General features: G+C 44.5%; 3 protein-coding genes across 11 annotated transcripts in view; 2 read left to right on the forward strand and 1 right to left on the reverse strand.

Moving 5' to 3' along the window:
* The window catches only part of LOC119444501 (uncharacterized), an 82238-nt gene extending 71759 nt beyond the window's left edge, over positions 1–10479 (forward strand). For 3 of the 9 annotated variants that reach the window (XM_049663383.1, XM_049663381.1, XM_049663386.1), the window contains 6 exons: positions 2479–2565; positions 9117–9203; positions 9442–9528; positions 9753–9802; positions 9881–10081; positions 10160–10479. In XM_049663383.1, the coding sequence (XP_049519340.1) occupies positions 2479–2565; positions 9117–9203; positions 9442–9528; positions 9753–9802; positions 9881–10006 (437 nt within the window). In that variant the 3' untranslated portion in view covers positions 10007–10081; positions 10160–10479. Of the gene's footprint in view, positions 1–1283; positions 1412–1499; positions 1629–1684; positions 1769–1858; positions 2187–2478; positions 2566–9116; positions 9204–9441; positions 9529–9752; positions 9803–9880; positions 10082–10159 lie in introns of those variants that run through there. The other 6 variants (XM_049663380.1, XM_049663378.1, XM_049663382.1 and 3 more) reach the window with 4 other exon arrangements.
* A 5640-nt stretch (positions 10480–16119) lies between these two features.
* Positions 16120–18178, forward strand: LOC119444504 (putative nuclease HARBI1). The gene is made up of 3 exons (XM_037708894.2): positions 16120–16886; positions 17590–17804; positions 17871–18178. The coding sequence occupies exons 1-3, from the start codon at positions 16305–16307 to the stop codon at positions 18166–18168; spliced, it is 1095 nt and encodes a 364-aa protein (XP_037564822.2). The 5' UTR covers positions 16120–16304; the 3' UTR covers positions 18169–18178.
* Positions 18179–18222: 44 nt separating this feature from the next.
* LOC125943846 (uncharacterized) lies at positions 18223–21888 on the reverse strand. The gene is made up of 2 exons (XM_049663389.1): positions 21699–21888; positions 18223–18662 (listed from the first exon to the last, which is right to left on the reverse strand). The coding sequence occupies exons 1-2, from the start codon at positions 21829–21831 to the stop codon at positions 18223–18225; spliced, it is 573 nt and encodes a 190-aa protein (XP_049519346.1). The 5' UTR covers positions 21832–21888.
* Between the last annotated feature and the right edge of the window lie 1700 nt (positions 21889–23588).

A 23588-nucleotide genomic window follows, 5' to 3' on the forward strand; every position in this document is an offset into this window, starting at 1 on the left:
TTTTTGCTTTTGTTTTTAGTTGCGCGGAATGACAAGAGAAATATTTAGCTCCGGGGCTCTATCGATTTACCATGGGAAACCAGAAATAGTTTTTCTCAGCAACCAGCTAGTGCACCGAATTTCATGAGGTTTGATGCATTTTAAAGAAAAGGTTAAAATGTAGTGCTTGCTGAAAGCGGATTTTTTAATGGATTTTTCTATTTAGGCCGTCAAATTTTTACAAAAATTCTTAACACAAAATTTTGAAAAACGTTACTCTAATTTACAACTCTATAACGCGGCAATGAAAAATATATCGCAATTCTAGCTAGAAAGTGAATGTAATAAGCATCTAAGGCGGACAGAAGAAATATATACTCCACTCCCCTCTGAAACCTTTCATTGCTTTGGGTAATGACTTTCAACATCCATGTAAACATTGTAACCAATTCACGTAAGCTAGCTGTAACTATATATATGAAGTTTGTCCGCTTTAGATGCTCTAATAATAGATGCAGTTTACAGATATGCAACATCTGCTTTGATGCTGATCGAGTTGTGCATTTTGTAAACTTTGTGCGTCTATTTCAATCTTACAAATTTTAACAATTTTTTAAGACATTCAAGGCCCTAAATCGAAATTCCACTTCTAACAGTCACCAGAATTCAACTTTATAACTCAAATGCAACAAATTTCATTCAAATCGGACTAGTGGTTATCCCATAAAAGCATTTCCATGTTTTTACATGCATTTCAATGGGTGACGTCGAAGTTGGGCTCGAGCTAAAGCTTCCCCTTATGCCGACAGGCATGCTTGCTTGTTATGCGCAGTTGTAGCGCATACAGAAAAGCTAGATCGACGCAATTGATCCCAAGCCGGATCGTAATTTTTGACCAAAATTGTCTACGTCCTGGCGCTTGCACAATAAGGTAGCCAATTATGACTGAGAAATTCAATCGGGATCAAAAGTGTGCCATGTGACACACGTATTATGTTCGATTGGCACAAACGAGAAAGAAAAAAATGCGGTATCACTAATTTACGAGGTTGCAGTGACGATTATTCAGGCAGTCGGTCCGTCATCTGCGGCACCAACGAATGTCAGCGTGACCTTTAGTATGAATAAGCTGAATATGTCTGTTTTCGAGAAATATGCCGCAGTGCCACTGCAGAGCATGCCGAGGTAGTTTTACTTTAAAGCATCAGCATCAAGGAAAAAATATAGCCATATTGACAAACAATTTTGTTAAAGTTTTATTCTAAGGTGTCCTGATATATGCCATATTTTGTGTTCTGTTACAGAAACTAAAGAAGATATGCAACGAAAAATGCTCCTAAAACGGCCTATCATCCCCCCTATAAGCCTTTCTGATATTGAAAATGGCACAGATGATGATGAGATGACACAGAAAAGAAAGGTTTTGAGACAGGTAGTTATGCCTTTTATGGACAACTCTTGTAGTGTCTAACGTCGCCAAATAGTGCTATATGTATGCACATGCATGTCACTTCATGCAGGAGTCAAAGAAGAAGCGTCTGAATAGGGCCGCATCAAAAAAGCAGCAGTTTGAAGATGTGCTGAGTAAATATACAGCACATGCCCTACAGATCAATGATGCTGTTAGAAACAAATCATCAATTGTAAAGGTATGCAATCACATTTTGTTTTGAGCTTAAGTTGACAGTGTAACAAAATCTTCTAGGCTCATGTATCAGCTGGTGAGGGCAGCCGTGAGCCACAGAGACGCCAGGTTTCCTCACCCGTGGCATCCCAGCTTGCTAAGAAGGTAATAATTTCGTAATATACTTTTGTTACCCTCCTCATGCTATCACATATGTGCATCTGGTGTGCTTATCTTTTTTTTTTCCCACTTAAGAGAAAGAGGTCTGACACGCCATGCACATCAGAATCGGATGATGGGTTGGTTCCCGAAAACAAGGTTCGGGCCGCCAGGAAAGAGGCTAGGTTTTGGAAGGCGCAGTATCGCCTTCAGTGTGAATATAATACGTCACTAAAAAACCAACTGTCGTTTTTACAAGAGACGGTGAAAGCACAGTTAGGTTGATGTAAGATACATTTGTTCTTGCTACTTTTCCTTTCTGCATGCTGTTCATTTTTAGTTCGTAGGGATTTGTGCATTAATATTTGCATTTATCTTTACCCTGCAGTTAAGCATTTGCTGGAGGAAATGTTGGAGACCAGAGGTGAGCACTTCATGTTTGAAACAAACCATTTCCACATCATGATGTGGAAATATGTGGAAATTGATACAGACCAATGATGCTGTTAGAAACAAGGCATCAGTTGTAAAGGTATATGCAATCACATTTTGTTTTGAGCTTAAGTTGACAGTGTAACAAGATCTTCTAGGCTCATGTATCAGCTGGTACATATATTCACATATTTTCACATATTTACTACTTGTGTGTTAAACTGGTAGCTGTAAATCTTAGCCAGCTGTTTGAGGTACAGTGATGCCTTGCATTTTGCTTAAAGTGGACAAAGGCATAGCTGGGCTTTTGGTGGAGCAGCCGGTGGACATGGCCAGCCGCACAACAAGCAGTGGGCCCCAGCATGTTCAAGGTAGGAATGTCGCATTTTATATCATGATGTATGATAGAACCCTTTAGCATATCATGGGGTTGCTTTGCCAGTCTTTTAGTTAGCATATGACGGCTAGCTTCTAGAAATGGCTGCGAGTAATATATAATAGCATCTGCACGATGTCTTGCAGTTTTTTTTTACTTCTAGAAAGTGCTATGAGTAATATACAGGGTGTCGAAGGTAACTCTAGCCAAGCTGTTCAAAGGGGGGGTGGGGGTAAGGAAACAAGGTGCAAATTACAATTCTAAGTCCTATGGCGTTCGGTCATCAGACCTCTGGTGACCGAACGCTGTAGGTCTTACAAGTGTATCTTGCACCAAGTTTCCTTAATTTTTTTTTCTTTTTCTCGTTGAACAGCTTGTTAGTTAGTTAGATTGGGTTTATTGGCGCAAAAGCGACTTAGGCTTTGCTGCGCCAGTCACAGGGTGTTAGTGATAGTCAGTGATAGAAAAGAGTAAAACATGCGTTATTTAAAGTCTGTTCAAAGAGCCTACTTCGTCCAAAAAATTCGCTACATCTGTAAAAGGGACAAGGGGATCGTCTCCCAGAATGAGAATGGGGTGTAGTGGTATATGTGAATCGTATAGATCGTGGAAATGTTTTTGTCTTTGTCTTTCAGTATGTGGGCATGTAATTAGAATGTGTAGTACCGTAAGTGGTTCTTGACATTTATCACATACCGGTTGTGCTTCCTTTGTGAGTAGATAATTGTGCGTGAGGTGTGTGTGCCCTATTCGGAGTCTGGTTAAAATTACCTCCATGAAGCGTTCTTGGTGATAGCAGGTTTTCCATTCACCTAGCACTGGTTTGATAATGTGTAATTTGTTATTAGTGTTCATGTTCCAATGACATTGCCATTTGTTATTTAGTGCTCTGCAAATAGCTTGAAGCCCGTCCTTCAAAGGTAGCTTTATTTTAGATACAGCTTTGTGTTTCGCATTGGCAGCACATATATCCGCCTTTTCATTTCCCGGAATCCCAATGTGACTTGGGACCCAGCAGAGACGAATTGAGTGGTTTTGATTTATGCGTGACAGTGTGTGTAATATGTCGCCGATGAGCGGTTCTTGATCTGATTTTGAGTTGAGGGCTTTAAGACTACTTAGGGAATCGGTGTAGATGACTGCTTTCTTGTGTTTTCTATTTACAACTTCTTGCACTGCCATCCACAAGGCATAACATTCGGCTGTAAAAATAGAAACGAATAGCGGCAGTCGAACAGTCTGTTCCCATGTTCCCGATATGGCACTGCTTCCCACATAATCATGTGTCTTTGAACCGTCTGTGTAAAACTCGTTGTAAGTACTGTATGTTTCTTGTATTGTGCGGAACTCTTGTATTATGTGCTCCTGTGGGGTATCCTGCTTCTTAAGGTGTGTTAGTGAAAAATCTAGAAATCGTGTAAAGTCGCACCAGGGGGGTAATCTCGATGGCTTATCTGCAACACGAAGTGCCTCTTTTGGGATGTCACACTCCTGACATTTTTCTTCAAATCGAAGTATCAGAGGTTTGATGGTATGTGGTTTATTAGTATAGTGTATTCTTGTGGTACAGTATGTGACAATATCATAGCATATATGCTGTGGTGATGATCGAACTCTGAGAACGTAGGTTAGCATGAGTTGTGTTCTTCTTTGTTCGAGCGATGGCTCGTTAGTTTCTGCATATAGACTAGGAGCAGGGGAAGTTCTGTAGGCACCAGTTGCTAAGCGTAGTCCTAGATTATGTACTGTATCTAGTCGCCTGAGGTAGGACGGTCTGGCTGACCCATAGACTACACAACCGTAGTCTATTTTGCTGCGTACCAAAGATCTGTATATATGGAGGAGGCATTTCCGGTCAGAGCCCCAGCGTTTGCGTGATAAGACTTTAAGTATGTTCAGTGCATTGTTGGCTTTTATTTTCAAACTGTTTATGTGCGCTATAAAGTTTAGCTTCTTATCAAACATAACGCCTAGAAATTTGTGTTCCTTTTTAACTGGTAGCACAGATTGTTGCATTTTCAGGACAGGGTCTGGATATAAGCCCCTTTTTTGGGAAAAGACCACAGCGACAGTTTTTTCAGTGGAGAAACGGAAGCCGTTCTCGGTTGCCCATTGTGTTAGTTTATTTAGTGTGATTTGAATTTGTCGTTCGCAGGTTACCATGTTTGATCCTCGGCACGCAATTTGAAGATCATCGACGTATAATGAATGCATGAGAGAAGATGGAATTATTCTATTTACGGAGTTCATTTTCACCACGAACAGAGTTGTGCTTAGTATACATCCCTGCGGCACACCATTTTCCTGGAGGAATATTCGTGACAACGCTGTTCCTAGACGGACTTGAAATGTTCGGTCAGACAGAAAGTCCGCTAGACACTGGAGCATTTTTCCGTGGATCCCTAGATCCGCCAGATCTCTTAATATGCCAAATCTCCAAGTGGTGTCGTATGCTTTTTCCAGGTCAAAGAAAACTGTAAGGCAGTGCTGTTTATGTAGAAAAGCATTCCGTATTTCTTGTTCTAGTCGGACAAGGTGATCGGTTGTTGAGCAGTTCTTTTTATAACCGCACTGGTGAATGTCTAGTATATTTTGTGTTTCAAGAATGAATGTCAGCCTTGTGTTTACGATGCTTTCGTAGGATTTTGCTAAGCAGCTTGTGAGAGCAATGGGTCGGTAGCTGCTGGGAGATGTAGGCGGTTTTCCGGCTTTCAGGAAAGGTACTATGATTGCGTTTTTCCACGATTTTGGTATTCTGCCTGTATCCCAAATTTTGTTGAAAAATTCTAGTAGAGCTTTTACGGATGCAAGTGAAAGGTGGGAAAGCATTGAATAATGAATGCGGTCGTGGCCAACTGCTGTTTTCTTGCCAGCAGAAAGTACCCTGTTTAATTCTTGAAGTGTTAGGGGATCATTGTAGGGTTCATTTGATGTCCGTGTAATAGGCAATCTCTGTTTCTCTGCAGACTGTTTGTGTTTTAGAAATGTGTCGGTGTAGTTCGCTGAGCTCGAAACATTATAAAAGTGTTCCCCTAGTATGTCAGCTTGTTCGTGTAGTGTCGTCTGTATGCCTGGGGTTGTGAGTAGAGGTACTGTATACGACGAATAGTCTCCCCTGAATTTCCTGAGCTGATCCCACAACTTTTTCGATGTGATTGAACTATTAATTGAGGTGACATATGCTTGCCATGATGACTTTTCCGCTAGCCTCCGGACATATCGCGCTTTTGCTTTAGCCTGTCTGAAGTTTATAAGGTTGCTATAGGTGGGGTACCTTCTCAGGATACCCCAAGCCTTATTTTGTTGTTTCTTTGCTTGTGTGCACTCTGGTGTCCACCAGGGGTTTAGTTTATTTCGCACAATGTTTGATGATTGAGGTATTGCCTTTTCTGCCGCTGCTATTAGGAGTGCTGTGAGATTTTCATTCATTTCATCGATGCTAAGTTCTGGTGAAAGGACTTCTTCTAGTTTTGCGTTCTCCATAAATAATGGCCAGTCTGCATGCTGTAACTTCCAGCGACGTGGCTTAGAGTTTATGATGGGTAATCTGGATGATAGTTTGATGACTGCCGGCAAATGATCACTTCCATATGAAGAGTCCAGGACTTCCCACTTAAAATCACTAAAAACACATGGTGAGCAGAAGGCTAAATCGAGACAACTAAAGTTCCGTGAGGTAGGCGAGAAATAGGTTGGTGCACCTGAGTTTAAAAGACAAATGTTATTTGATAAAATGAAATCTTCAATAAGTTGTCCTCTTTGGTCAGTTTTAGCGCTGCCCCAAAGGGTACAGTGGGCATTAAAATCACCTACTAAAACAAAAGGCTCCGGCAACTGGTCTGTTAAATTTTCCAGGTCTCGAGTTGTGAAATGGGTGTGTGGTGGAATGTAGAGGGAACAGATGGTGACAGTTTTATAGGATAGAATCGTGACGGCTACAGCCTCGAAAGAGGTATTTAATTGAACGTTTCGGGTAGGAGTGCCACCTTGCACGACTATAGCAACTCCTCCTGACAAACGGCTAGCCTGTTCGCGGTCTCTTCGGACGACAGTAAAACCTTTGAGCAATTGACTATTTTTAGGCCCTAAATTTGTTTCCTGTAGGCAAAATGCGACTGGCGAGAACTTATTTGTTATGTCTTTAATGTCACCTAAGTTGTGAATCAGTCCTCTACAATTCCAGTGCACGATAAAAGCCATAGTGGCGATATTTAGGATGTTAATTTATGCATATGAACTTAAAAGTTGTAGGTGACATGTGTTGAAGGGACTGTACTAATGCAAGAGCGGTAACCGTTCAGGTTACCGGTCCCTTTTTTGGTGCAGTTACTAAGAGCTTGTCTTTCTTAGCACGCTCCAGAGAGCGCTGATCTTTTGGCGTCAATGACGCTGGAGTTTTTGTGTCGATTTCCATAGCCTTTTCGGAAGCGCTGGATGACCGAGAACCAGGCGCTGAGACGCGCGTGTCAGGCCTTGGAGTTCGATTTAGCCTAGGGCCCTGCGAAACCGTGTTCTGCAGGCCCGTCTTTGATGATGATGGAGCAGCACTGGCTGCTGCTACCAAGGGGGCGGGTGGAGTTACTACTGGGTCACTGACTGTGATCCCTGTAGAACCCTGAGACCACTGTGGCGCTGCCCCCTGCCGCGCCGCACTGGCATAGGATGTTTGAGGTAAGTGCGATAGCTTTTTTCTTGCTTCGTAGAAGGAAATCTTCTCTTTCACTGTGAGCGCAATTATCTCCTTTTCTTTCTTCCAGCATGGGCACGATCGTGAATACGCTGGATGATCTCCCTTGCAGTTTGTACAGTGTGGAGGAGCATTGCAGTTGTCTGACTGGTGATCATTGGCACTACACTTTGCACATGTCGATTTACCTCTGCATGATTGTGAAGCATGTCCGAACCTCTGACACTTGAAACAACGCCTCGGGTTTGGGATATACGGTCTCACGTTGATTTTCACATACCCTGCCTCGAGTGAACTAGGCACAATACTGGTACCAAAGGTAAGTATTACATGCTTGGTGGGGATTTGTTCGTCGTTTCTTCGGAGGGTTATTCTTTGAACCTTGATTACATTCTGTTCTTGGAACCCTTCAAGGAGTTCTTCATCACTGAGATTTATGAAATCGTCTTCTGATATCACGCCCCTGCTTGTGTTTAGAGAGCGGTGTGCCGAGATTGTTACTTTGACATCACCGATATTGGTGAGATCAGTTAGCTTTTCCACTTGGTCTTTGGTTTTGAGTTCGAGGAGGAGGTCCCCACTTGACATCTTTGAGGCTTTGTATTGTTTTCCAATTTTTTCAACGAGGCATTTCGCCACGAAGAATGGTGATAGTTTTCTTACTGAGGTGGTTCCTTCACTGTGCATTACGTGGTAACGTGGGAATGTTTCTGAGTTGCTTCGGAAAGTGAAATCAAAAGTTACTTCGGTGCGCCCTCTTTTGTTAGGGCGATCTGTAAGGGGGGGGAATGCATTTGCCATGACATTCTTGGAATATTCGGCGGCGATGTTAGCCACCCACCACCGAGCCCAACAAGGGGACGCTACGAGGTTAGAAAAATACCTGTAGACGCCAGCTATGCAACGCCGCTATAACCTAATATACATACCCAAGATTGGGTAGATACACACGGTTAACCCTTGCTGCCTGGAAAAACGAGAAGTAAATGAAGTGAGTAGAAGACAGGAAAGATTGAAAGTGAGAGAAAAAGACGAAGATTGAAGAGGAGGATAGGAAAAGGCAACTACCGATTTCCCCCGGGTGGGTCAGTCCGGGGGTGCCGTCTACGCGAAGCGGAGGCCAAAGAGGTGTGTTGCCTCCACCGAGGGGCCGTAAAGGTCCAAACACCCGGCATCGGCTCAACCTCCAGGATCCTCTTTTCCCCGGACACGGCTAAGCTGCGCACGGCTACACGCGGGAGGGGCCAACCCTCATGTGCTCGGGTCCGTGGTGTCGCAACACACCAAACGCCTGCTTACGCAGACGCCCCTGCGGGGTGAACAGCTTGGCTTAAGTTAGCAGGGCACCCTGTATATTAGCATCTACACAATGTTTTGCAGTTCTTTATTTTTCTCAAAGCTGCGTTACTGTCTGAAGTTTTTGCTTGAAGACTGTATCATTGACCATTTTAGTTTAATCATATGTCATTCTTACGGTACCCTTTTCAGGTAATTGCCAGGAACTATGTATGTCAAGTTTTTATTGCAGTACTATGCAACTGTGAACTTATGCGACTGTTCTGCAAGTGTTGGAGGACTGTCCATTTCAGCGTGCACTGATTGGATAGAAGTCGGAGTCAGAGGACAGCCACCATTCGTCAGCACCGGCACTCGAGCTCTAGCCAGTCAGCAAGCGCTGAAATGGGCAGTCCACTTTGTGAACACTTGTAGAATAGCCCCCCTGGCTCACATTGGCTTATGATCTAATAGCATATTTTGGCTAGAGATGATTTGATTGTCACTACTTGTGTGTTAAACTGGTAACTGTAAATCTTAGCCAGCTGTTTGAGCTACAGTGATGCCTTGCATTTTGCTTTAAGTGGACAAAGGCGTAGCTGGGCTTTTGGTGGAGCAGCCAGTGGAAATGGCCAGACGCACAACAAGCAGTGGGCCCCAGCATGTTCAAGGTAGGAATGTCGCACTTTATAATGCAGAATGCAGTTGTTGGGAACCAACAGTGCAGTTTCCACTGCACATGAATCTGTGAACTTACTCAAGTTCATAGTGGCTATATGTTGTGTGTACATTGGTTTAGGAATATTTGCTTGTGATGTCTTTTGCATTAAATTGCTAGCTGTATAAATGTTCAGCATCTGTCCAAAGTTCAGTAATATCATAAATTTTACTTTATATACTCTAACGCAGGCATGGCTCCAAATCATGATGTGGAAATTGGAATGTCCTCCAGCTTGCATTCAGCTGGAATAGGAAGCAACTGTGCTTCTTCACAAGGTATGAACTTTAATGTGGTTGAGTGATCACCAGATAATAATTCGTAAGTCCCTATGCTTCACGGTATAGGAAGCATATATATCTGCAGTACTGGCGGAGATTCATTCTGCACAAAGTGTGTCTGCTGGACCAGAGGCTGTGGTAATGCCACGCTTTCACTCCATGTAGTGCCCAATTGCACTCAGTTCATTGGGTATTTGGTCTAATTGCCTTTTTATGTATAGATGATGAAGCACATGACCTGGCAGAATTTTCCCCCACTCCCGATGGCCGTGTAAGTAGGATTGTAATGTGTATGGGTAGAGCTTGCTTGCAAACATTTATATCAAATATTTTGCATTGCTTTGTTTAGTTCCATCTCTGCAAGGGGGTGAAAATCACAGCAGACCAGGCGGCAAAGATTTTAAGAAACAAGAAGGCCACGATTGTCAAACGTGATACAGCCCAAGCAATTTGGGGTCTCGAGGCATGGCCCTAAGAACAGTGAGTGGCCGATTAGTGCCTGGTGAGACAACAAAGCAGCTCACACCTGCCAAAGTTCAAGTTGTGCAAGGTGGGCTTGTTGTTTAATTGTTCCATTTCTTAATGCACATGGCATATTTTTTTCTAATCTCGTATTTTTCTTCTAAAGAATGCCTGGCCTACTGGGGCAGAACAAACAACCAGGACATTGCAGTGGCTGCCCATGGAGTGCTGAGGGTCTTAAGTGAAAAGATTCAAGATGTGAAAAAGAAGCTTAAGCTCGGCAAGGAGTAGTCTCCGAGGAGTGTAGCCTTTACTGGCAATAAAGTCTCTTCTGAAACCTTGCCTCGTTATTGCATGAGGAAGTACACGTTTTTGACTGGGAACAGCATGTTTCTCGTTTGAAATGCTCCCGACATCACACCTGCATTGCTTCTATTTCTGGCTGGAACGGTTTCCATTTCCGGGTGGATTGGCATCCATTTCCGGCCGGATGGTTCCATTTCCAGTCGGAACGGCTTCCGTTTCCGGCTGGATTGGCTTCCATTTCCAGCTGGAACGGTTCCCATTTCCAGCCAGAACGGCCCCCATTTCCGGCCGGATGGTTCCATTTCCAGCCGGAACGGCTTCCATTTCCGGCTGGATTGGCTTCCATTTCCAGCCGGAACGGCTTCCATTTCCTGCTGGAACGGTTGCCATTTCCAGCCAGAACGGCTCCCATTTCCAGCTGGATATGTTCCGGCTGGAATCGATTTCCTGTCTAATAATCCGGCCGGGACTGCAAATGCTTTCCACTTGGGAAGTATTTTACCCCACGACCCCCCTCCATCTTCACAGCTTTCCCCTTCTCCTTGCTCTCAAACATCAACACCTCAAACAGTCTCCACTAACACACGCACTAACACACAAACAGACAACACAAGAGAAAATCTGCCACAGACATTTTAATGGCCAGAGTGGACTCCCAACTCAGGGAAGAAAAGCTGGACCGAACAGAGCAATTTCTCCTTTCACTGGCAGATCACATGGACAATGTTCCAATTCGGCTCAGGGCCCAGTGCAAGGTGCACCTATTGGAAGTGCTTATGCATTACCAAGCGGGACAAATCCCAACCATGCTGAGTCCCGGAGTAGGCCCACTTTTGCGGCATCACGATGCTAATTAGTGTGCATGCACATGAAGGTAATAAATAAATGTGTGTGAAAATACTCTTCTGTGTGCCGGAGTTCTGTCTACAATTTTCATGTACTAGACACATTGGGTCCACACGGATCACTAAACTAGAGCTTCATTGCAACTTCAGTATGCAGACCATATTGAATGCACCATTTATTCATTCCTACTGCAATTCCCATTAGGAAATTTAGCAGTATGGAAAACATGCATCATGATCATCGGCCTATATTTTATGTCCACTGCAGGACGAAGGCCTCTCCCTGCGATCTCCAATTACCCCTGTCTTGCGCTAGCGTATTCCAAATTTCCTAACTTCATCATCCCAATCTGGTTTTCTGCCGACCTCGACTGCACTTCCCTTCTCTTGGTATCCATTCCGTAACCCTAATGGTCCACTGGTTATACATCCTACGCATTGCATGGCCTGCCCAGCTCCATCTCTTCCGCTTAATGTAAACTATAATATCGGCTATCCCCGTTTGTTCTTTGATCCACACCGCTCTCTTCCTTTTTCTTAACGTTAGTCCGAAGATTTTTCGTTCCATCGCTCTTTGTGCTGTCCTTAACTTGTTCTCGAGCTTCATTGTTAACCTCCAAGTTTCTGCCCCATATGTTAGCACCGGTAGAATGCAATGACTGTACACTTTTCTTTTCAACGACAGTGGCAAGCTCCCAGTCAGGATTTGGCAATGTCTGCCGCATGCACTCCAACCCAATTTTATTCTTCGGTAAATTTCTTTCTCATGATCAGGGTCCCCTGTGAGTAATTGACCTAGACAAACTTTACAGACTCTAGAGACTGACTGGCGATCCTGAATTCTTGTTCCCTTGCCAGGCTATTGAACATTATCTGTCTTCTGCATATTCATCTTCAACCCAATTCTTACACTTTCTCAATTAAGGTCCTCTATCATTTGCTGTAATTTGTCTCCATTGTTGCTGAATAGGACAATGTCATCTGCAAACCAAAGGTTGCTGAGATATTCGCCGTTGATCCTCACTCCTAAGCCTTCCACGCATATAGCTTACTAGATCAAGTAATAGAAGATTACAGCAAGGACATCCATTACAGTAAATGTGACACAAATGTACCTGGTGTTTCACGTAACTTGAGCCAAAGATTTCAAAAAGCAGTAAACCGCAGCTGGGTGTATGCCAACAGTATATTGTTTGCTGTTATATTCCACTTAAGTAATATGATTAAGAAAAAATCTAATATTCACTTTAGGCTCAAGAGTGTTATTTTTTAGATGTAAAGGAACATCTGATCCAGGTTTTTATTGCAACAAGGAAGCCAGCGAAATGTAAAAACAATGTGACTGCATTCCCAATATCCTGTTAAGATAAAAAGAATAGCAATAAACTATTTGGCTTGTAAAAATAATTTATTTTCAGGCACAGAACGAGATTGTCATTTGCTGCAGCCTCAATGCTGCTAGAGTGCTCGTATAAAACCAACCGTCCATACAAAATAAGGAAACGTGACACTAACACATGTAATACACTAATGAAAATGCTGTTTAGATTTCTAGGATAATTTTCAGGGTTTGCTACATTTTGGGAATGCACAATTTTCACTTTTGTCAGTGGCGCCATAAGCTTTTGAAGTAACACTACATTTCAACAGCTGTCAAGTTTACTGTGTAGTTGCGATACAGCCCCTTTAAGATGATGGAGCTTGAGAATTTCAAAGGCCACTATTGAATGCGAGGGCCAACACTAGAAGCAGTAGCGCTGCAATCGAGTTTCAGAGCTCCGCTCGGGAGGTGGCCGCAGTGGTGGTCATACGAACTAGTGGCACTGCAATCGCGTCTTCTGTCACTTCTGGATTCATTTCCGTGGTGCTGGTTCGTATGTTGCTACTGCGGTCGTGTTGTTGGTGTCGTGTGACGTGTGGCAGTTGTTCCGATTAAAAGTTTAACGCAGAAGTGTTTCGGCGTCTTATAACAGGAAGAAGTTATGTATACGGTCCTGCTTTGCCAACGGCTGCTCAAGCGGCCAGATGCAACGTAATGCTGATACTCACTATTTCTTTCGCACCGCGACAATGGCAGAGTTTTATATATGGAAACACATGCTAGGCTGAAAGAATGGCTCACAGATAAGTGTGCCGTGTGCAAACATTATGTTGAGGACTATTATCTATATTTCCATTCTTGAATACAAAAATATATTGATTCCTCGCGGAAAATATGGACACTGGTTCACAGCGCGATTCCACAACTAAATTACCATATATTGCCAATTACAAGTCGACATAACTTTTCATAAAATCACCTTCCGAAGTTCGGTGGTCAACCTATAATCGGAGTCGGACTATACGCAGAATCATAAAGTCAACTTATCTGTAGGGTCGAAAGTAGTTTCAATCGAGCTGCGGATAGTATCACGCCATGCATGTAAAATTCCGCAATAGCTATCAGACATGGTGCGAAAGCAGACTGCTTAAAAAAAGAGGAATTTATCTTGGGATAAGCCCTAAAGTTTTGTTTTCATACGACAAACACTTTGTTGACGAACTGTGGGTGTTCCACAGAAATGCTGGCAGCACCGTGTAGGCTGGCAACGCTTCGCAGGGAACTAAACCACGTGACATGCTCTATCTTAGCATGCACTGGTACACGCCGTTTTTTTCGCAAACCCAAGTCAGCACGATACCCTGCCGTTGAGGAGGTGGTTCCAGATTGGGTTCAAGACCAGATAAGCAAGAGCCTGAGTGTTTGCTACGCTGATATTGAAGCTAAAGCACGTACTGTCGCGCTGGATATGTGCATCCCGCGAATCGAGTTCAAAGTATCCAAGAAATGGGTCACGAACTTCATAAAACGGAACGGCCTGAGCCTAAAACGACACACGACCCGGTCTTCATGAACACATCTCAAAGCCAAGAAATGTGATGCAAAAGTGAAGTTCAAGAAAAAAATTATTAGGAGCTTGAGTGTCGGCAGGCACTTCGGTGGATTGAAGCTTGCAGTGATGTGCTTCAGGTTCAAACCAATTGTGCTTGCAATATTGCTGTGCTTCCCTTCGAAATATGCGCTACTGACGACGCTCAACAAGCTCACGATCGTGATTTTGCCTTCGATACTCTGAAAGCTTGAATTTATTGAGGATTACGTCACACAATAGTGATATGTGGATCGTTTTACATGAGGTAACCCGTAGGTGGTCATCTTTTGATTTATGGAAACTGTTGTGACCGTGAAGAGTATCACACCGAACACAACCCTCAAGCAATTACAAAAACATGTATGGACAATAATATGAAGAAAAATGCCTGTGGCTTCAAATGTATGTAGTTCTTGACTCCCCCAAGCCTCGATCTTCGCAGAGATATGAGGTCATTGAAAACCATCCTGAGGTATCCACTGTTATTGAACGCATACAGAATTAAACATTAATTTATCCCACACGAGTGAAATCTGGAGTAGCCCGGTCAGGTTGGCGAAATCATTTATGTGTGTGCATTTGCATGTGATGATTCGTAATCGTTGACATATGAGTAATCAAGTTTTATATGATCATGCGCTGATCATGCGCATGCACTTGAGAAAAAGAAAAAAAAGAATGATAAGACGACCGTTTACAAACACGTGCACATGACCCGCCAGAAAAAAGAAAAGCAAAATTACTTTGTAAAAAGGTTGCACAAATAAATAAAGGACGTCGCAATGTAAAGCTGCCAATTAGGTTCGTAGAAAAGACCTATGAATGTTCAGTTGCGAAAACAGTTCTTGCCACTTCCCTGCCAACCACAATGAACGTACATCTTATATGTGTGAGTGAGATGTAAAAAGACATGCTTGAATTAATCAGACCAAAATGCAGAACAAACTTGAATTGAAAACAACAAAGCATCCATGCTACTTCAGTGGTGCAGTATTGCATCCTGCCAGGACACACTTCCCGCAGTACTGCTGAAATAATCAGCATAAATTTCCCTGACATGCCGAGCCGTTTGGGCAAAATTGCGTGCCTGGGTGCGAGCCACTTGCAAAGGTGGCTGTACTAGCTGCTGACGCCAGTGGCCAGACCGTCGGAGCCCAAAGCCATTGATGGAATCCGAATATCCAGGGCTGCAGTATGCATCGTCACCCTCTGCGCTCCTATGCATAAGGAAATTGTGCAGCACACAAAGGGCTTTAACAACCTCTTCGGCATTCTTGGGATTTTCGCCCATTGTCCTCTCGAGAATCCTCCAGCGTGTCACGAGGATTCTGAAGGCGTTCTCTGCACACCTCCTGTATGATGCAAGAAAAACAAGTGTTCTACACATTGCCCTCTTCAGTCCTTTGAAATATTGCTAAGACATCTTTGTGAAACTGCTAGTCTAGGCTGTTGTGGTACAGAAGAAGCAAAAAACGAAGTTAAAACACTGAGCAGAAGTCGCGCAAACTTGTTACACCTGCTGGTCTCACTGACTAAGTCTCAATGGGTATAAAACCCGAGAAACTAGTAGTGAAATTAAAAGTTGGGAAAGACATGGCATTTTATGCATTTATCCTTTCATCTGCACACAAACTACATTTTATGCATTTATCCTTTCATCTGCAGACAAACTACTGGCAGTTCATTTGTGATAGAAAGTTCTCGTACAGAGTGACGTGACAAGACACCTGCCCTATTATCGCTACATTAAAGAAAATTTTCATTTGCTTAATGTGGGTCTTACTGCATGAAGGTTTCCTAAGGTCAGAGAGGTAACAGCCCTGTCACACAGACTTCTGTGAACTTCTTTTAACTCCATCTTCATCGCAAGAGAGATGCGCACAGTGGCACATGATAGCATTTTCGCTAAGTGCTTTATCAATTCAATGCACACTATGATTCAATGTTTCCCTTTAGTGTCCATTTAAAATAGTTTTACGCCTGACCAAAGGGGACATTTTTGTCTGTACATAAGCAAAATGGCACCTAATGGGGCCATGGCAGCGTCTGTTAAATGCCTCTTACCGCCGTATTCACAAACCAACCTAACCCTTATCTTTAGCGTTCCTTACCTTATCGGCTCCTTACCGCGTTTCAAAAACAGACCTTACACTTAGCGGCTCCCTTTAGCCCAACTTTAAGGTCACGAAGAGGGCGCCTCCTTAAGGCAGCATCTGAGGTAGCTTAACGGCTCCTTATCCAATCCAACATGGCGGCGTGCTACGACGACAGCTTCAGCGAGTTCGTCGATTTTGTAAACCGTGCAAAAGAAATGGACAACGAAGCGTATAGTTTTGTGCGGCCGTTGCAGCGGAACCTTAGGGATCGCCAGAATCCCATGGAGTTTTACAGTGACCAGGAGTTTTTAGCCAGGTACCGCTTCTCAAAAGCTACTGTGCTCGAACTACTGACCATGTTGCCGCTGCATCAGAACACGGACGGACGTGGTTGCCCTGTGCCACCGCTGTTGCAACTGCTGGTGACACTTCGTTTCTACGGCGCGGGAACTTTTCAGATTGTCTCAGGCGACCTAGTTAATGTGTCGCAGCCAACCGTTTCCCGTGTTGTCACACGGGTGTCGAAAATGATTGCTGCAACGCTGTTCCCTGCGCTTGTGAAGTTCCCCGATGCAGGGAAAATGCATGAGGTCATGCACCAATTCTACATCAAGGCAAAGTTTCCGAGGGTGACTGGTTGCATTGATTGCACCCACGTGCGTATCAAAAGTCCAGGCGGAGACGACGCCGAGGTATTCCGCAACAGGAAAGGATATTTCTCCTTCAATGTGCAGGTAAGTGCAATATGTTCATAACCGTCAGAATGCGTACAGAGACGTGAAAAAAAAAACGCCTTTTTACGTAGTATAAGTATGCGCTACTTGAAATAGCTTAGTGATTAGAAGCGTAGCGGATTAGGCGAGTTTTTGCGGCATGATCTTGTCTACCAGCGTAACCCTGGTTGATTAAACAGGGGAAAAAAAAAAAAAAACACGACGAGGCAAATGCGAGAATGTCTCTGTCGCGTTTTATTTTATTGTTTTCGTGTTCACTCGGAGTGGCGCTAAATACGTGTCTCTGTTCTATTTCCCCCCATTTACTCAACCAGACGTGCGCTAAAGACAAGATCCTGCCGGACAGCCGTACCGGCAATACAGTTGCTGTACCGCTGCACGGTAAAGTGGTTACTGTAGTCCTGCTTTTTTTACCTGCGTCGGCCTCTCATTGCAATGGTAATACGCAGCAGAGAATACAACTGTGCGACGTCGCGGGTGCATCAGGTCGCGAGCTGCATTAAGCTCAATCTCTGCTTCAATTTTTATCTCAGACAGAAAATTATTTTCATCCACTGACGTTCAAATACAAGATTTAAGAGGAACTCGACTGCTATATATTACAAACATTGTTACTAGACTGCATATAAACAGCTTGGAAAGTCTGCAGGTAACAACAGCTGCAAAAAAAATTCATGTTCATTCTTTTTTGGAATGTTTGCAGGCAATCACAGGACCTGAACTCCAATTTTTCGATTTAGTTGCAAGCTGGCCGGGTTCTGCACATGACAGCAGGATTTTTGACAACAGCAATGCAAGAGTACGTTATGAGGAAGGGGATGTACCTGGCGTACTCCTCGGCGACATGGGGTATGCTTGCCGGCCATACCTTATGACGCCGCTAAAAGATCCTGGAGGCAAAGACAGCCCGGAGTACAGGTGTGTATGGATGGTCACAATAATATACAGCCAGTACATGAAAATATGTAACATCTCTTTATTTAGGTATAACAAGTCCCAAATCCGGACCAGGAACACCGTCGAAAGGGCTTTCGGCATCTGGAAAAGAAGATTTCCATGTCTTGATATGAAGCTACAAATAGAAACAACTTCTGTCATTGTCATCACGGCATGTGCAGCTCTGCACAACTTTGGCCGGAACCGTCCAAGTGATGAACTGCCACCCGACACATGCAATGATCAGCAGCCCTCCCCAGCTTTACAACCCCAAGGACCACAGCCCGTTGACTCGGCGAGTGGCTTCAGAACTCGAGCACGCATTATTCAGCAATATTTTTCCTAAAATGTGGCAGAGCAAACAGGGCATGCATATTGAAAATAAAAAAATTGTGCCATTTTACTTACTTGCTTTTTTCACGGCATCTATTTTCAGCATTAGCAGCTCGAGCTTAGCCTTTTTGCTAGCACAGTCAAGCTCATGCATTTGTTTTGATTGCCTCATATGGAGAGCATGTTCAGCTCTCATCAGCTTCATCTTGAGCAAGTGCTCCCTCGTCTTTCGTTTATTATCTTCCTCAACGCTGCTAAGGCGGGCGCTAAGCTCTTCTTCAACAGCTGCCCTCTTTGCGAGCGTTCTGCGTTGCACAGGAGCTGGGTTTTGTGGGGTAGCCTGTAACGGGGAAGCCAGTGGTGGGACAGCAGGTTGCAGGTCAGCTGGCCCTCCTTGTGCCGATAGCTCGACCTCAGCTGTGGTGGCTCCATTTTGTGCTTGGATGCACACCACCTCGCTGCTTTCATCATTCGGGCTTGCAGGGAGATCCCACTCATAGATGCTGTCTGTGAAAACATTTGTAATTGTTAGCTTTGAACACAACTCATGATCACCATATGCATAAAGACTGACTATGCGTGAACACAAATTTTTCTTGCACTACAGTGGGCAACTACGAGCACTTGCGACACTGTACCTTGTCTAGTTCACAGTATTAAGGACTGTAAAGAATTGGTGAATATGTATGTGCTTTATGAAATGCAATAAATATTTCACGTTACAGCCCATCTATTTCTATTTTTTACTCATACAATGGTAATCCAGTTGAAGCAATTCACTGCCTACCCCTGTTGAAATCCTTAAAACACACAGCAGGAATGGGAGTACATTCCTGGGATTTCCTTAAGCTGGCTCCTTTGCTAGTTACCTAAGAGGTAAGGTTGGCTGGTGGTATTCATACTTCACTGCACAAGGCAGTGTTGCCAACAACAGTGCACCCATTTACCGATTTGAGCTCGGTGCTGTAATGTATGAAGCCCTACAGCCTAGTGACAGCTTTGTTTTCCACAGCGACTTACACAGTGCGGAGCAGGTAACACATGCGCTATACTAGTGGAAGGATTATGTGCATTTCAAGTACACGCCTCGTGGTTATCACAGTGCAATAATGAACGGAAGCTACCAGGAGGGAGCAATCATTGTCAACACATCAAATGTTTGGACAGCGTGCATACAAGTGTTGTGAGCCACTTGTTCGGCTAAATGTAAGTAATAAACCTGCTAATTTATTTTGTCTGCTACAAACAGACTACGATGAAAGCATGTGCGACACCATGAGTATGAACATGCACATATGATCCCTGCATGAACACAAAGGAAGAGGTTACAATGCTCGAGCAGCAAAAAAAAAAAAAAGAAATATTGAAATTGACGACGTTGTGCCAGTGTTCAAGCCTATGCAGCACAGAATCAAGATATCACGAAATCAAAACATCAACACTCGCATGCATTAACCAGTGCAAAATATGCATGAAGCCACCTTGTACGTTTTTTCTTTCAGGATATAGCAGTGAAGTGTTTGTTGTTTTCGAGATCCATGTCGATGCTCTCACGGTTCGTGCAGAGAGGTGAGCATGCGAGCTATGCGTTGGAAAGTGTTGGGAATGGAGACCCGCAGTTTCATAGTATGTGCAGTGTTTGGGTGACCACTACAGATCCCACATTGTGGCAGAGGCTCTGTTACTTGTCCCCATATAAAGGTGTTGTCTAGCTGGTGTATGCAAGGTGTTTATTTGTGCTTAGTTGAGTGTGCCCTCTCGTCTGGTAAGGTGTGGGCTGAGAGTTGAAAATTGTGTTCCGTGTTCTCTGTATGGTGCTAGTGTGGGCATTGTGGGAGCCTTGTGAAAGGTTCGACCTGAGCATGGGATGGAGGGGGCCCAGCGCAGTGCTTCTCGGGCGAGCAGGTTAGCCCCTTCATTGCCATCCATTCCCGCGTACCCCGATATCTAGATCACCTGAGTGGGCGGGTGCAGCTGTTTGTGGATTGCTTCACAGTAATCTTTGGGAAGTTGTCCTCTGAATTATGCGGCAGGCTTTCATCGAATCTGTAAATATGATACATTTCTTCAAGGTGATTGGGGTGAGTTTAATTGCCTTGATGATGGTGGCAAGCTCCACCCACTGTGGTCCCATCTTTTTGATAGTGTGCGTGTGAATAATTGTGCAGTGATGATAGGTAATTGCTATGGCTGCAGCGCTGTTGCTGATGGCAGCATCTGTGTACAGGTATGTACACCAATGTACAGTATTAGCGTACATGTGTTGGCTCGTTGAATGTACTTGCTATTGTACATGATGCACTGTTCTCTGCGTTTTTTGTTTCGTTGGGGGTCCATGTACCGGGATAGGGGGGCTATTGTGAATAATGCTTGAGCACTTTTGCCGAGCGTGCTTGTAGCAAACAGTGGGGTGTCACTGTGTTTGAAACCCAGCATTTGCACGATTCTTCTGCCTGATGTAGTACTGTTCAGTCTAATTTCCTGCCTGTGTTCGTGCTGATAAGCTTTTCTAGGGTGTTATGGTTCCTTGTCTAGAAGCTCAGTACTTGTGTTGGTTGGCACTCTCATTACAAGTTCGGTGGCTTTGCGAATGAGGTTGTTGAGCTTGCTGTGGTGTGCCTTTGAGAGGTTAATGTATGGTGCGTGATAGCGAAGGTGATGAGCAGTAAGGCATCATGCAGCCGCAGCATGTCTGTCTCATGAAGCCCTTGGTGGTGATCAGAATGCACAGCACCATGTTCAAGACCTGTTCACGTTGCTTTAGCAAGTGCTGAACAGTGGCCGTACCCACTCCATCTCGCTGCATGTGTAGGCCCAGTACTTTGATATTATGCATTTGTGGAATATATTATCCTTTGTTGGTGTAGAGTGATGGGTGGGGGTCTCCAGTGCGTGGTGTGCACAAGCAGCTCCAACTTTTCCAGGGAGCCCGCCAAGCCAATGCTCGCAGCTGCCACTTGGGCTGCATTTATCGTGCGCATTGCACGGTGTCCTCTATTTTCCCCGGAGAGCCTTTGTTGATCCGTATGGTTATGTCGTCGGCATACAGTGTGTAATGTATGTCTGGTATGAGGAGTAGCAATGTGTATGCGACACATTGCTAAGTTGAACCGTGTTGGTCAACGCATACCGCAAGGAGCACTGCTCCTGGCGGTATGCTTTTTGCAGGTGTGGGTACGTGTCATATCACCAATTTTGAGGATGTACGTACGGTGTTGGAAAAAGACTAGCATGTAGTTGTATATCTTGGTGCCACAGTTGGTGGAAGAAAGCACCACAAGCATGGCATCGTGGGTAACGTTGTCGAAGGCTTTCTTCAAATCTATGGCCAAGATTGCTTAAAGTTGGGAGTTGCTGGGTTATTTGGTGATATCTTCATGTATCTGGAGGAGACCTTATGCAAGCTGTTAAGTGTTTACAGGGTTGCCTCTCTGGATGAGAGATGTTGGTACAACTCCTTTGCACATCTATGCTCGTCCAGCACATTATGATCAACCACTCCCCCCCCCCCCAAAAAAAAAGCTGTCCTTGCAATGTACATACCATTGGGCGATTCAAGCGTCTCCACTTGCATCGGCTGCAGCAACGTGACGACACTCGGGGTACTCTGTGATCGGGGTGTGACTGCGTGGCGCCAACGGTCGCTGTCAAAGGGGTTCTCCACCCGCGTCGACATGTGCGATGCGACAGCCCCAACTCGCTCCAACTCGTCTGTAAGCTGGCTAGCTGGCACACAGCCGCCTCCTGAAAAGACAGCACGAATTTGCGTTATGCCCCAATCATTCCTGAATTACGTGCAGACGGCTACCGTCGCGCTATACATCAAGAGCGTGACATGCTTTAGTCATTACTTTTGCGATATTTTGCGTGGATGGCAGGGAACGCATCACCGTCTACGGGCAGCAGCAAATTTGGCGACAGGCTGGTCTGGACCCGAGCTCGTGTTTACAGGAAACGCGCGCTTGCGCCCAGGCCGGCCTCGACTTGGCATAGGTCAAATCACGGCCACGCAGGAAAGCTATAGAAGTGCGTGCTTCGGCTCGAGAGCGCAACATGCACTTCCTAAGAAGAAGAGAAGAAAAAAAAAAGGGCCTCGACGCAAGATGCGAGCTATCGTATGTGTCATATTTCACCGAAGCAACTTATAACGGCACGGCGACAGAACTGACACGGCTGAGCCGCAACAGAATACATCAAGGAGCCTCAGCATTATCCGCAAAATGTAGTTTTACTAGGAATCAGCGAAAGTAGCGAGCAGCGAAAACAGAGAGAGAGCAGGAGCTCACCTGTCGTAAACACTTCCTTCATGTCGTCGGCCTTTCCTTTTCTCCACTTTTCTTTCAAATTGTCCCAGCATTTGCGAAGTTGAGCCTCAGTTCGAAATCGAACATCGGGCCGGCAGTTGTATTCGTCGGTGATCTCCTTCCATGTCTTCTTTTTTTATCCAAGGAGACTCCGTCCGTCCGTTTGTTCTCCACGATCGTTTGGTACTTACTGACGAGATTAATTAGCACGCTTCTTTCCTCCTCACTAAAATTTACCCTCTTTTTTCCGTCCATTACACCTTTTTTCGCTAGAAATTAATATTAAGAAAAGTGCGCAACACAGCTAAGAAATAAAGAGCAAGGAAAGAGATAAAGTACAAATAACAAAACGTGCGAGCGGACGGTACAAACCAAACGAACACAAGAAAAGGCACGACATGAAATTTTAGCAAGCCTGTTATTGTGACGGCTACGCTGCACGGTGGCCAGCTGAAAGTAAGGTTGAGTCAACAACGGGCTAACTGACTGTTTAACGTTAGGTGTGCTTGCTTGTAGGAATGGTGGAGCACAGTTTTATTAATGTCTTGTCATAAAAATAAATTATACGCACGTGCACAGAAGATTCAAGCGTAAAAGTGTGCATAGCCTCGCTCCCATGTCACACGCTTATTCGGATAAGGGCGCCTTTCGTAAGGTGCCCTTAAAATGTGACAAGGTGGATTTTTGAAGCGCTCCTTTACCTTTTCTCACACTTTAACTTAAGTTCTCCTTACGAAAGGCTGGCTTTACGTGTAAGGAAAGGAGCACTTGTGAATACGGGGGTTAGTGTTGTTGTGAAATGGCCACAACTTTAAGGTCAAGCTCCAGTAGGAAGTCTCGTGCACCTTTATCTCAAAAGGGTTCATGGCTTATCTGGTGAGAGGAGTACAAGGGTGAGGCTTTGAAAGAGTTTAAGAGAGTTCCAAGAGTTTTAGAGAATTTCACCTTGCTCTGCTCAGGCGGTAATGGAAGATCTGCTTCTTGTCCTCAAGCTCTCGTCCAGGATATGGTCTCAGGAAGTCTGGCCGGAGCTGAAAAGCCTCGTCACCAACAAACACACATGGAGCTTGCTGCATGGTGTTTGGCAGTGCCAAGCTTCTCGGAAGTTGCAGATGGCCTTGCTCCAAGC

Source organism: Dermacentor silvarum, chromosome 3 (genome assembly GCF_013339745.2).
Source record: "Dermacentor silvarum isolate Dsil-2018 chromosome 3, BIME_Dsil_1.4, whole genome shotgun sequence".
Classification (NCBI taxonomy): Eukaryota; Metazoa; Arthropoda; class Arachnida; order Ixodida; family Ixodidae; genus Dermacentor; species Dermacentor silvarum.

Bases quoted from the DNA above. Each gene is read 5' to 3' on its own strand.
- LOC119444504 (XM_037708894.2), top strand. From the start codon at position 16,305: ATGGCGGCGTGCTACGACGACAGCTTCAGCGAGTTCGTCGATTTTGTA. The intron at 16,887-17,589 runs GTAAGTGCAATA...GAATGTTTGCAG, and splicing joins ATTTCTCCTTCAATGTGCAG to GCAATCACAGGACCTGAACT. The intron at 17,805-17,870 runs GTGTGTATGGAT...CTCTTTATTTAG, and splicing joins AAAGACAGCCCGGAGTACAG to GTATAACAAGTCCCAAATCC.
- LOC125943846 (XM_049663389.1), bottom strand. From the start codon at position 21,831: ATGTCGACGCGGGTGGAGAACCCCTTTGACAGCGACCGTTGGCGCCAC. The intron at 18,663-21,698 runs GTATGTACATTG...ATGTTTTCACAG, and splicing joins GACGCTTGAATCGCCCAATG to ACAGCATCTATGAGTGGGAT.